Genomic DNA, 13,213 nt, shown 5'->3' with positions numbered 1-13,213 from the left:
CCCTAACACCAAGCATTTAAACTTGTGTACCTTTCCCATTTTGGAGTAACGCTCATGCACTGTCTTGTGAATGTGACAAGGCCAGTGGGCACTGAAAATGTAGAAAAAAAACAAACAGGAATATAATAAATATCAATTGTACCACATTAAAGTCAGAGCGTATTTTGTACAGTTTGGCAGACTTACTTGATTCAGTGACTCTTCTGAAATAGCACAGCAGAGTTTTGAGCTTCTCAATCTTGCGAAAATTGGAACCTTCAAACAGTCTATAGAAAGATAAAGATACACAAGTGTTGATTAGGTACATACACTAGCAAAAACCATTCATGTTTAATTTCAGAGGGCAATTATCACACAGTCATAAACGACTATTAGAGGGAGACGTTTTAGTTCCCAAAGTCACTGTGACGTATGTGAGCTTCATCGCTAACTTCTGCAGGTTAGTGCGTCATTCTTGGGAACACGTGAGGAGAAGTAGGCCTTCCGTGTGATCGGACTTTGCCGCTTCATCTCACAAGTCCTGTTTGCTCAGCAAGCCTGCCTGTGATGGGCTCTCTGTCAGGACAACAATGATACGGACCCGCGCCTGCGGGCTCAGCGCTGCGCTCATGTCCCATTTTACAAAGGATGGAGAGAGGAACACTTTCTCATTCTTTTAAAGACATTAAGGAACTGCAGGCTTGCTTTTAAAAGTCCCAAATAGCAAAAGCCCTTAAAGTGATCAGCAGTGATGCCTCCCCTACCCCAGCAAATGGCTTTCTCCATTTAGAATACTGCAGTCTTCAAGCCAACCATCTTCCACTTGCATTCATTCATCCTCTTACTTGATGCCAATGGAATAAGCAGGAAAAAAAGGGTGGAACAAATAAAATGACAGAGGAAAAGCTGATGCACTAAAAGCCCTTTGGGAAGGAAGACAGAGTTATTGAAACTTCCTATATATAGTCTTCTTGATGGTGGAGCTGATTTTATGTAATGTAGCCCGGAAGGCAACCTGTTGTTGACTGAAAATAGCTGCTTTTTAGTTAAACTGATTGTTGACCTTTAATATGAGAAAATATGATTGATTCAATAGGACAAGCACCTATTAAAGGATTTTATAAACCTGATTTCAATAACATGACAAGCTGGGAATTTCTGGTGCCGAAATGGACCAAAAAAAAAAAAAAAAAAAAGTAGAGGAGAGTAGGGTAAGATTTGTCGGTGGGTACACCGTGTTGATTCCTGCGAATATGAAATGCACAAGAGAAAAGAGCATGGCAGGTGAAATGAGTTTTGTGTCCAGGTTTAAAAATCAAAAAAAATGCTGGTGAATTGCCAATGTATAAAATCCATAACTATTTGGCTAAAGAGTAGGTTTTTTGATGAATATTTTTAATGCTGATATGCTGATTTTGTACACAAGTAACATTTATTATTATTATCAATGTTGAAAACATTTGTGCTGCCTAATTTGTGGAATAAGTGATTTCCCCCCTCCTCAGGATTCCTTGATGAATAGAAATTTCAAAAGAACAGTATTTATTTGAAGCCGACATCTTTTGTAACATTATAAAAGTCCTTAATGTCACTTTTGCTCAATTGAATGCATCTTTAATCCAAAATAAAATACATTTATTTCAAAAACTTAAATAACTGGCCTCAAAGAAAGTTATCTATTGTAAGTCAAAGATATTGAAGCAGTCAAATTTGAGTTGATGATAGCAGACATCCAATATAACAACCATTACTTCTTTACAAAAGCAGAGTTAAAGGTGCCCAAGAATGCTTTTTCACAAGATGTAATATAAGTCTAAGGTGTCTCCTGAATGTGTCTGTGAAGTTTCAGCTCAAAATACCCCATAGATTCTTTTAAATTAATTTTTTTAACTGCCTATTTTGGGGCATCATTAACAATGCACTGATTTACACTCGGCGCCGCCCCCTTAAATCGCGTGCTCCCTGCCACACGAGCTGTCGACTATATTACAGGGCATTTACAAAGTTCACAGAGCTAATATAACCCTCAAATGGATCTTTACAAGATGTTCGTCATGCATGCTTCGAATTATGTGAGTGAAGTATTTATTTGGATGTTAACGTTTTATTCTGAGTGAATCTGAGGCTGTCCTCCATGGCTAACGGCTAATGCTACACTGTTGGAGAGATTTATAAAGAATGAAGTTGTGTTTATGCATTATACAGACTGCAAGTGTTTAAAAAATGAAAATAGCGACGGCTCTTGTCTCCGTGAATACAGTAAGAAACGATGGTAACTTTAACCTCATTTAACAGTACATTAGCAACATGCTAACGAAACACTTAGAAAGACAATTTACAAATATCAGTAAAAATATCATGTTATCATGGATTATGTCAGTTATTATTGCTCCATCTTTAAGTAAAAACTGACAATTCATCCTATTCACTCCTAAATATTATTCTATGAATGCAGTGGATGTACAACAACACAATGCAAGTCTGACATAACCGACAAACATGGCAAGTAGAAGTCAATTTGTTAGCTCCCAAGCAGGCTATAATTAATCTGAATCTTTCAAGAAACCAAGTCAGTTGTTCAGAACTCATTGGTGGATCTGTATTCATAGTTTTGCAGGTGTACCGCAGCGCAGGAAAGCTTGCTTTGATGTGCACATTTTGAAACTAAAGTAAATATATCTTCAGCCAGCCTATATGTCATTTCCCAGAGGGCAGACTTTGACAGCTCTGCCAAACAAGCAATCTCTAAATTGCCTGGTGCTTGATAGCGGCAGTGCTCAAGCCAATGAGTAAACTGATGGACAGTCACTCAATTAAAGTGGGCCGCACCATAACGATCTGCACGTCTGGATACTCTGCGGTCTTGCTGAAACTTGTTTTCTGCGGCATGGCTGTAGCCACGGCCCACACTGTCCTAAATAATACAATGTTTAAAAAACAAAACAAAACATAGCAACATACACTAACTTGTTTGTTAGTGTAGAATGCTGGTACACAGTTTGTATCACTGTGTTCACCTGAATGACCAATTAGGTTTAATGCTGATATTGCTCAGACATTCATCATCTAGAGCACTTTAAGTATGTCCAGCAGGGAAAATAAAGGCAGAAACAAGGTAATGGCTGCAAATGTAAGCCAAATGTATTATATTTAGATCCTCTGTAAGTCTAGGAGGTTGTGCAAGTACTTGAAGTGCCTGGGGAATCAATAGCCATCTCAGCAAGACAGAGTAAAACAGAGGGCTGCGTTCTTCTGCAAGTGTGCGGCATGATGAACCACTGACAGTTTTCCCAAAGAGCTTTTAAAGGATGGTTTTGTTATTCCGACTTGCATGAAAACAACTTCATTACAGCAGAGACAATATTTGACTGGAATTTTTACAAGATGACATTTTAGCCATATTAAAGATGAAGTGTCTAATTTCTGCACCACTATTGTCACAAACTTAAAATAATTACTGTTTTCAAACAGGTTTCCTGAACTCCGTTGGTGGAACAAACAGATAGTACGGGGCAAAACTCATGTCATTATTTTACAAACACAGCGCCAAAGTATTACAACTTTTTCTATAAATGTTTTGCTATGTAGAAAAAGTGCTCCAGTGACAACTCGACCCACATTAGTGGTAAGCTGTGTCAGGCCATGGAGTAAGTTTAATAATTGGGGAATACGTGAGAGATTTACAAAAATGAACATAACTGCGAAAAAAAATATTCCATTATGAAGTCATATTTTTCAGCACATTATTCACATTTTCAAACCGGCCAGGTCAAGGTTTAATATTCAGAATATTTATATTACATTTGGCAAAATGCACAGCTACAAATGTGTAGAAATTTGTATTTATTGTTGTGCGTGTATAGTTTTTTAAGAACACTATCTTTTTATATAAATATATTTATAAACCTGTACATATTTAACATAAAACTCATTTTACCTGCTACAGCATAAATAAATATTACCTTTATCATTTGAATCCTTTGTGACAGGGAGCTGTATATTATGAGCCCTTCAAAATATCTGACCATATGACAAAAACTATAGGACTGGCCATATGACAGCACAGCTACCTAGTTTAAGACACATCTGACCCCCACTGTCACAGATATGTACACTTCGATATACTGTTGTTGAATACCAACAACATCTCCATGCAGTGAGATGAGCACTGGCAGCAGGGGGATCCTGCTCATCAGAGGAAGACATCTGAGTAGGCACGATGACAGACAAGAGATGGATGGCCAAGCATTTCACATCAGTCTCTCTAGCATCTCATTCATTTGTTTTAATCAGCCCGTAAAGGCTTGATTTAAGTACTGTACCACATGAGTGGCTTTGTTGTAGAGCTGCAATTTAAGAGGGGAGAGAAAGTCCTACACGTTGTCTTCTCTTCACGTTGTAAAACGCCAAGACAAAATCCATCAAACCAAACAACAGGGAATGAGGAGTTGGAAAGTCAACCAAGACCATAAGAAGAAGTCTTATTTTTAACAACAGCCATATAGCTGAAGTCTTTAAACTCTAAAATATTTAATATGACAAAGACTGTTTACAACACACTTACAAGTGTAACTGCGGTCTGAAGGATCATCACTCCCTTATGGATGATTCAATATTAAAACATTTGTGACCTGTGTTGGCAAAATGAGTTGCAATGAGCAAATTTTCAATTCATGAAAATTATTCCTTGAGAATGATTTATTATTTGTTGGAATCCAACAAAAAATGACTGAGCTATACCTGTTTGATAGTGTCAATTTTGAGAAAAATCAAGTTAAAGTTTTCTGAAGGTTCTAAAACAAAATCACCTAGCAACCATACCTTAAAATCCATGGTAATACCACCAAATTTGGTCAAAACCCATATCTATAGGAATATATACACTATATTGCCAAAAGTTTTGGTAGGCCTGCCTTTATGTGCACATGAACTTTAATGACACCCCATTCTTAATCTGTAGGGTTTAATATGGAGTTGACCCGCCCTTTGCAGCTATAACAGCCTCAACTCTTCTAGGAAGGATTTCCACAAGGTTTAGGAGTGTGTTTATGGGAATTTTTGACCATTCTTCTAGAAGCGCATTTGTGAGGTCAGGCAGTGATGTTGGCGAGAAGGCCTGGCTCGCAGTCTCCGCTCTAATTCATCCCAAAGGTGTTCTATCGGGTCGAGGTCAGGACTCTGTGCAGGCCAGTCAAGTTCCAAACTCGCTCATCCATGTCTTTATGGACCTTGCTTTGTGCACTGGTGCGCAGTCATGTTGGAACAGGAAGGGGCCATCCCCAAACTGTTCCCACAAAGTTGGGAGCATGAAATTGTCTAAAATGTCTTGGTATGCTGAAGCATTAAGAGTTCCTTTCACTGGAACTAAGGGGCTAAGCCCAAGCCCTGAAAAACAACCCCACATCATAATCCCCCCTCCACCAAACTTTACACCTGGCACAATGCAGTCAGGCCAGTGCCATTCTCCTGGCAATCGCCAAACCCAGACTCGTACATCGGATTGCCAGACAGAGAAGTGTGATTCGTCACTCCAGGGAACACGTCTCCACTGCTCTAGAATCCAGTGGCGGTGTGCTTTACACCACTGCATCCGACGCTTTGCATTGCACTTGGTGATGTAAGGCTTGGATGCAGCTGCTCGGCCATGGAAACCACACAAAGTTTGGAGGTCTGTAGCTACTGACTCTGCAGAAAGTTGCCGAATTCTGCACACTGTGAGCCTCAGCATGCGCTGACCCCGCTCTGTGATGTTTTATGTGGCCTACCACTTTGTGGCTGAGTTGCTGTTGTTCCCAATTGCTTCCACTTTGTTATGATACCACTAACAGTTGACCGTGGAATATTATTATTATTGCACAGGTAGCAACCTATCACAGTACCACGTTTGAATTCCCTGAACTCCTGAGAGCGACCCATTCTATCACAAATGTTTGTAGAAGCAGCCTGCAAGCCTAGGTGCTTCATTTGGCCATGGAAGTGATTGGAATACCTGAATTCAATGATTTGGAGGGGTGTCCCAATACTTTCGCCAATATATTATACACACACACTTAAAACTTTTTTTTCCATGATTCCACAATTGTTTGATTAATATTAAAGACACAGACAGCCTATATATTAAGACCTACTGTACCACACGTATCTAATATGTTACACATCAGATGTTTTTCCCCAACAGTTAACCAAACTTTGACTTAAGACATAACAGATAATGTCTGTCTGTGCCAAGACAGATTTTTTATTTTAAAATTTTCTGTAATTCTGTGTATATGTGTATATCAGGAGAGAGGAGTCTTTGTGCGCACGCTTTGGATCTGTCAGTCAGCGCAAGGAAGATTGTTTTGTTTACATTAGAATGAGTTTGAAAATCACATTTCATTGTTACAGACAGACTCATGCCATCGAGAATTTACTATGAAAATTCATAAAGTTGGAATGCTGTACTTTACAACGATACCAAACTTGTGCTGAGGGAAAAGCATTTTTCATGGTCAAAGGAAAGGTACTCCTCTCAGAAAATGTACAAATAAAGATACTTTTAGATGTTTAATTGCTATTTGGAGCATTGGGATTGCTAGACGAGGGCTTAATGAACTAATTTTTGTGAAAACCTCAATTTCGACCAAAATTGACTTTTTTCACTTGTTTTGCCTGTAGCTCGAAATTAGCCTGTGCACATTCCGACTCATTTTACCAGCACAGTAAGTGAGAACAGTGCAAATGTTCATTGTAAATGAAAAACACAGTGTGGATTTGTGAATGTGTAGGAGTGTAATTTTGATAAAGTGGAGCCTTCACTGAATTTGAATTTTGAGGCCTATACATACCACATTAACAGGGCAAAAAAATCCATCGTAAATGTAATAGAAACAGACTACTAGATAATGGGAAGCGAAATTAAATCATGTCGTGAGTTACCTCACAGCCTACACATAAACCCTAATTTGGATGGAAATCTAAAACCTCAGACAATCAATAACTGGACCTGCAAAATAGAGGTCTCCAGAGCGACCCCACTGAAGAGGAGGCAGTACCTGTAAAAATTGATCTCAGGGTAGTTGCCATATTCGGACTTGCGTGAGTTGCGTCTGGGAAATGTACAGAAGAAGGCATTGGCAAGAAGGCAGGCAATTTGTTCCTGTGACATGGTCAAGGACTGATTCATCCTCGTCTTAAGCAGCGGGATTGGCTGAGGAAGAGGAGAGAGAGGCAAAGATAATTAGTTTAGCAATTGACCAAACAGGGAGACAGAATTACATTAAGCAAATGGCCAGGAGTAATTAAGGCGCCCTGCTGTAACCCACCATCAGCCAGCAGCATTTACACAGAGTGTCATCCATCTCTACTGATTGGACTTAAAGACTCTTAAGGGCAGTATAGATGAATAATCAATGCAAACATTAATAAAAATGTATATAAATAAAAAAAGAGTGCAGCTGAGCAAGGAGAGATGTTCCTTTTTAAGGGCAAAAGACCTGAGCAGGATCTTACATAAACACTGTTTCATTGGTTGAGTAAGAACTAGCTTGTTGAAGGGTAAACAGACTTGACTTGCCTAAATTTATTAGTGCATTTTTTAGGTTAAAAATACTTTAATCTATTCGAGCTTAATAAGCAACCTGTAACTCTATTAAACATTTTTTTCTAAATTGTACTTTGAAATCTTACAAATCGAGAATAAATACATTAGGACACATTTAAGTAAATAGTGTTGTTCTGATGTCAGAAATTAAGCTGATGGAATGTCTAATAGGGGCTTCTATTCGTTTAGCTCCTAATAAGGCCGTTGTGCTCATGTGGAAGTGTCCTTCACTAGCCACTGGTTTTACACCGCAGAACGATAGGCCCATTGACCTTTAACAGCCAGACATGATTATAACTACTGATCTATTTCTGCCCCAAAACCTGAGTGTCTGTCCCAGCCAATGTGGAGGACAGCATTTGATTTTATGTAGCCTTACCTGGGTGCAAATCTTGGGCGTATCCAAAACCAGTTTCACCATCTTTGGCAATGTGACGTTAAATAGATGCTTTACTTCATAACTATCCAAACCCTGCAAGAGAAAGCTTAAATGTGTTTCATGTGTTTTCATACAGCTGATAGAGGTCATTCATTTAGCTTGAAGAAAACAAAACAAAAACAAATAAAGAAACAGGTATGTTCATACTTTAAATGTACACTACCGTTTAAAAGTTTAGGGTCTGAAAGATTATTATTTTTTTTTTTTAAATAAGTCTCGTATACTCACCAAGGCAGCATTTATTTCATCGAAGATAAAGTAAAAACACTAATATTGTGAAATATTATTACAATTTAAATAACTTCATAATAATTTCAATAGATTTTAAAACGTAATTTATTCCTGTGATGGATGGCAAACCTAAATTTTCAGCAGTCTTTACTCCAGTCACATGATCCTTCAGAAATCATTCAAATATGCTGATTAGGTGCTCAAGAATCATCTCTTATTATATATTAATGTTGAAAACAGTTGTGCTGCTTAATATTGTTAGTGGAAATAGTGATACATTTTTTTCAGGATTCATTAATAAATAGTGTCAGAAAGTTAAAAATATATAAAATAGAAATATTTGCAACAATGTACAAGTCTTTACTGTCACTTTTGATAACTTTAATGCATTCTTGGTGAATAAAAGTATTCATTTCTATAGTGTAGTGTACGGAATGGTAGTGTATATTTGTCTATTAAATTGTGACTAAACACAATCTTATGAATGCCTTCATTGCAGTGATACCTCTCGCTTAGAGAACGAATTATACCGTTAACTATTACCAATTAAAGATTGACAACATTACCATGTTATGTCCTCAAAGTAATAAGAAAGAAAAAAACAAAAAACAAATGTCAACTGTCTGGAACAAAACAGAATTAAATAATGAAGCCTTTTCTGCATGGGTTTCTCTGCTCCTGGGGCATTTTTCCTAAAACACCATTTAATGGAAAACAACTGTCAGAAAAAAAGAGCCATATTGTTGAATAAGACACTTGAACCCAGCTGTCGACTTGTCATAGACAGTATTATTCAGGTGTCAGGAAAAAATACGATAGGACGCCATGGTGTCAGAATGGCATCAATAGGTGAACAAAAATTATTTGCATCCTGGGCTGCTGGCATTCAGCAAAAAAAACAAAACAAAACCTTGCTTTCAATTGTAGCAAAGAAAATGCATAGAACCTGAGAGTGCCCTATACAAACACAATAAACGTAATATTAACCTTATTAGTGGAGTTCCTATGGGCAATCCCAGCAATCATTTTATCTCTCTATTGCCTGGAGCATCCAAACAGCTGAATTCAGGGAGTTTAATAAATAAAATCCCTTGGTTTGTCAGTGTAGTCAGTGCAAGAAAAAAAAAAAAAAAAAAAAAAAAATCTCACTCATATCCGAAGAGGTAGTAACAAAGCTTGATCTATAGCACAAAGGTTACAAAAACGTAATTTTGCAGAGCTCCCACTGGTCAATGACATCACTGAGGTGGAAATAAAGCCCTCACTGCACTTTTCATCTTGGTTAAAATACAGCTAACCAATGCCACCATAGATCTCCGGTCAGACAAACAGCATCGCTTCGTGATATTCAGCCTGAAGCCGAGGGTGTCAAAACAGCGCACGCTGGCTCAGCAACCTTGTATGATTTCAGCAAAAATAAATACGCTACTGTTTTATCATCACACAGATTTACAACACACTTATTTATAAATATATTGGCTGCGATTGGCAGCGCGCTCAGTCACGGGCCCATTTCATCAAGGTTACTGGCCGTGCTCAGCTGATTAAATGGGATTCCTGGAACAGATGCAAATGGGTTGAGGAAGGAGAGGCGGCGCAGGGCTCTTCTGGACGGGAAGCCTCGTCTGACAATTTAACCAAGGAGCATTTATACGCCCGCAAAGGAGGCCTGACTAAATGCTGTCATAAGTAATGACCTGCTTGACATCGTAAAGTGCTCCTCTGGGTCTAATAAGTGAGGAGAGCTGACAGCCCGGATAGGCCTGAGCTGAGGTTGCAGGAGTTAGACCTCACTAAATCAAATGACCTCCTTCATTCCCCCTTATCCTGCCCAACCAGAACCTGTTAGATAACATACTACAATCTCCATCAAAATGCAACCAATAAGAATTCTGAGGGAGGAATTATTATTTATTTATTTTTTGATTTGTGAGCGTATAAAAGGAGAATGAATAGCAGATTTTTTTTGGTGATGTTACATTATGCGTTGTTTGGGCATTAAAGGGATAGCTCACACAAAAATTAAAATTGGCTCACCCCTCATGTTGCTCCAGACTTGTATGACTCTTTGTTTCTCCTTCTTTCTTTATTTCTAGAACATACATTTTCAAGATTATTGAAAATGTTTTTGTCCATACAATGAGAGTCGGTGAGGTACACAACAAATGCCCTCTTTGATTAGATTTTCATTGTGTGCTTTTTTGGGGGGGGCTTTTTCTTTTTTGGGTGAACCATCTCAAAAAAAAAAAAAAAAACTGAACTGAAAATCAAAATAATAGGGTGATTAATATCCTTTGCAAACCAACCTGAATTTCTCACTTGAAAATCAACCAGTTTCATTCATAGCAAGATTTACATAAGCATTGTTTTTGCATGTCAGTATGCTTACACAAACACAGTGTGTGAATGCTGCAGGGAATCCCACAGTCCTGAGACACTGAAATAAGATGGTTGTGTAGGCGAAGGCATTTGCGGAGGGCTAGAGGCTTGAAGTGGAGTTCTGTGCACTGAGCCAGCAGAGTGAATTTATCAGAGCCCACTGCTCTGACACTTTCATTTCAGGGTAGGGCTGAGGCTCAACTACAATTTATGACAAGACAGTTCCTAATTTGTATTTTGCTGCTTTCCATAGCCATTACACCTCTGTTGTCAATCAAAATCCCAGCACTCTGAGACAATTATTTGAGTCCTGCGGTAACAGACACAATTTTAAGACATCAGAAAGGCTTTCTATTTGCACATCTTGTTAGGGACGATGTGATGTATAGTACTATACTGTAAATTATTCTGTTGCTCTTGAGCTTTAATTGAAATTGTGAAATAATGGGAGTAATATTTGATGCTTATGTGCAGAATATTGCTTTAACATCTTTGTTTCACCACAAATTTCTAGACTATGTCATCACTGAAAAACTGAGAAATACCACTGTAATGCTGGAGATTCAACTTCAATATGTTCACATCTCAGGTTCAGGTGAAGAGAATTAAGATTTAAATGATCAAGATTTGAGATTTAAATGATCATACTCATCATTAAGACTCCAATAAGACAAAGACCAATCTAGAATTTTGTGCTGGACAGATAGTTCGGCCCACATGAAGACCACTTTGCGTCCAATCACAATTACTGCACATTTCATATATTAAACATGAAATGATAAACAAAAATATGATATTCAAAATTCAAAATGACAAAATACAATGACGAGGCCTGTGCTGATGCTCCATTTCCTTCTCACTGAACCAAAACAGAGTATTTTTCAGAATGGCCTTTACGTAGCATTGCGTAAAGACGCCTTTACACTCTGATGTGGTCTTGTTGCTTTATATTATGCTGTAAAAATGTTTTAATTGACAGTCTAGCACAAGCACACATTTGACATGCATAATTCAGAACTCTCTTACAGTTATTAACTGACCGCTGTTCAGTGATGTTTCATTTAATCTCTTAAATTGAAAATCAATTGCCAGCTCTCCAGGCTGACATACCAGTGCCCTCTGTTGATGATACAGGGAAATAAGAGAGCTGGCTCAAGCAGAACTGTAAGAAAGCATCTAAATAAATATTTATGCATTTAATTAAAATGCAATGATATGCTGTATATAAATGCATAATAATCAATAATACCCCAGACAATTTAGAGAACGGCACTAGTACAAAAGCACAAATAACCATTACACAGGGGAAAGTATGCATGTATGGGCACCAGCATACTTAACTACAGCTGCAAGCGGTGAGAACGACTTCATATTTACATCCAAATGTATAGATAACGAGAGCGATTGTTCTCACATTTATGCATCTCATTAGTGGGGACGGCCCTAAAGGGTTGAAGCTTGCTCACCAAAAGAGTACAGTAATAAAATTATTATGGCAAAAACAGAGAGATGGAAAAACACTAAGGAACATGAAGATGCATGGTGCTTGAGCCAAAGAGCAAAGGCACAGCTCAAGCTCTTAAGTGGGCAGTTTAAGGAGCTGGTCCACTCAAGCATGCTTCATTAGAACGCTGTGCACTTTGCTAATGGCTTTGATTGGCTCCCTTATAGATTTAATGGCTCTGGTTAATTAAATTTGATTCAGCCATAAAAGTCACAGACAGCTATTGATTTACACAGGTCTGAGATTATTCTATCAAATCATCTTAAGCATGGAGGGGACACTCTGACGTCTTGGCTGAAGCCATAACTATAAGAATACTACTGTAATTAAGAAATGGCTTTTGACTATAAAACAAAGTCTGCTATTTATAGCACCATTGAGAAAGACTGCATACAGTGAGTCTGCGGAAAGCAAAAATTATTACCATTACCAAACTAGCAACTGTACAAGTATGAAATATGTTGTCATTGTGGATAAGAAAGTGTCTGCAAAAAGATCCATATAATCCTATGCTTCAAAAACATCCTCAGTCATGTAACAATAATATAGTATAATCAAACTGGTGCCTGGTGGGCAAAAAGTATTGTCAGGTCACTGTCTGAAAATTTTGCTCCACCTACTAAAGTTACACCCAGTGATCGAATCAGGGCGGGTAATCACCAGTACAAGAAATTAAGGTGCGATCACATAAGCAAAATTTCACGGTCAAAAAAAGGTTCGTCTATGGTCAATAGTGTAAAAATATATGAAGCACAGCTCACATAGAAGTCACTCACAAACCAAGCACAGGGTTTCTGTAGGTTTTATGAGGGTAAATTTAAGACTTTAAGACAATAGAACATTTAAGGAATAAATTGAGGGGAAAAAAAATGTCAATATGTTCTCTAAATGTAAATGTCTAGAGAGAAACACAATGGTCCTGTCCCAAATGGCACACTTCATATGCACTTACGGTCTTGTGGACATATAATGGCTACTGCGTCCGGGTGTCCCATTTGTCATTTTAGGTTTCAGAAAGGTGCTCGCGAGGGCCCCCTTTGCAGTCAATATTCGGCCTAAATGCGCACTTTTGCAGAGCCCGCAATGAAGCGAGCTTTGC

The 13,213-nt window shown here is 38.1% G+C and overlaps 1 protein-coding gene across 3 annotated transcripts in view; it reads right to left on the bottom strand.

Moving 5' to 3' along the window:
* The window catches only part of parga (poly (ADP-ribose) glycohydrolase a), a 34,882-nt gene that overhangs the window by 14,845 nt on the left and 6,824 nt on the right, over window positions 1-13,213 (bottom strand). For all 3 annotated transcript variants that reach the window (XM_048205135.1, XM_048205137.1, XM_048205136.1), the window contains 4 exons: window positions 7,941-8,033; window positions 7,014-7,168; window positions 187-266; window positions 31-91 (listed from right to left, as the gene is read on the bottom strand). In XM_048205135.1, the coding sequence (XP_048061092.1) occupies window positions 31-91; window positions 187-266; window positions 7,014-7,168; window positions 7,941-8,033 (389 nt within the window). The remainder of the gene's footprint in view (window positions 1-30; window positions 92-186; window positions 267-7,013; window positions 7,169-7,940; window positions 8,034-13,213) is intronic.

The sequence above is a fragment of the Megalobrama amblycephala genome, linkage group LG10, assembly GCF_018812025.1.
Source record: "Megalobrama amblycephala isolate DHTTF-2021 linkage group LG10, ASM1881202v1, whole genome shotgun sequence".
NCBI classification, from domain to species: Eukaryota; Metazoa; Chordata; class Actinopteri; order Cypriniformes; family Xenocyprididae; genus Megalobrama; species Megalobrama amblycephala.
This window is presented reverse-complemented; position numbering and strand designations above follow the sequence as displayed.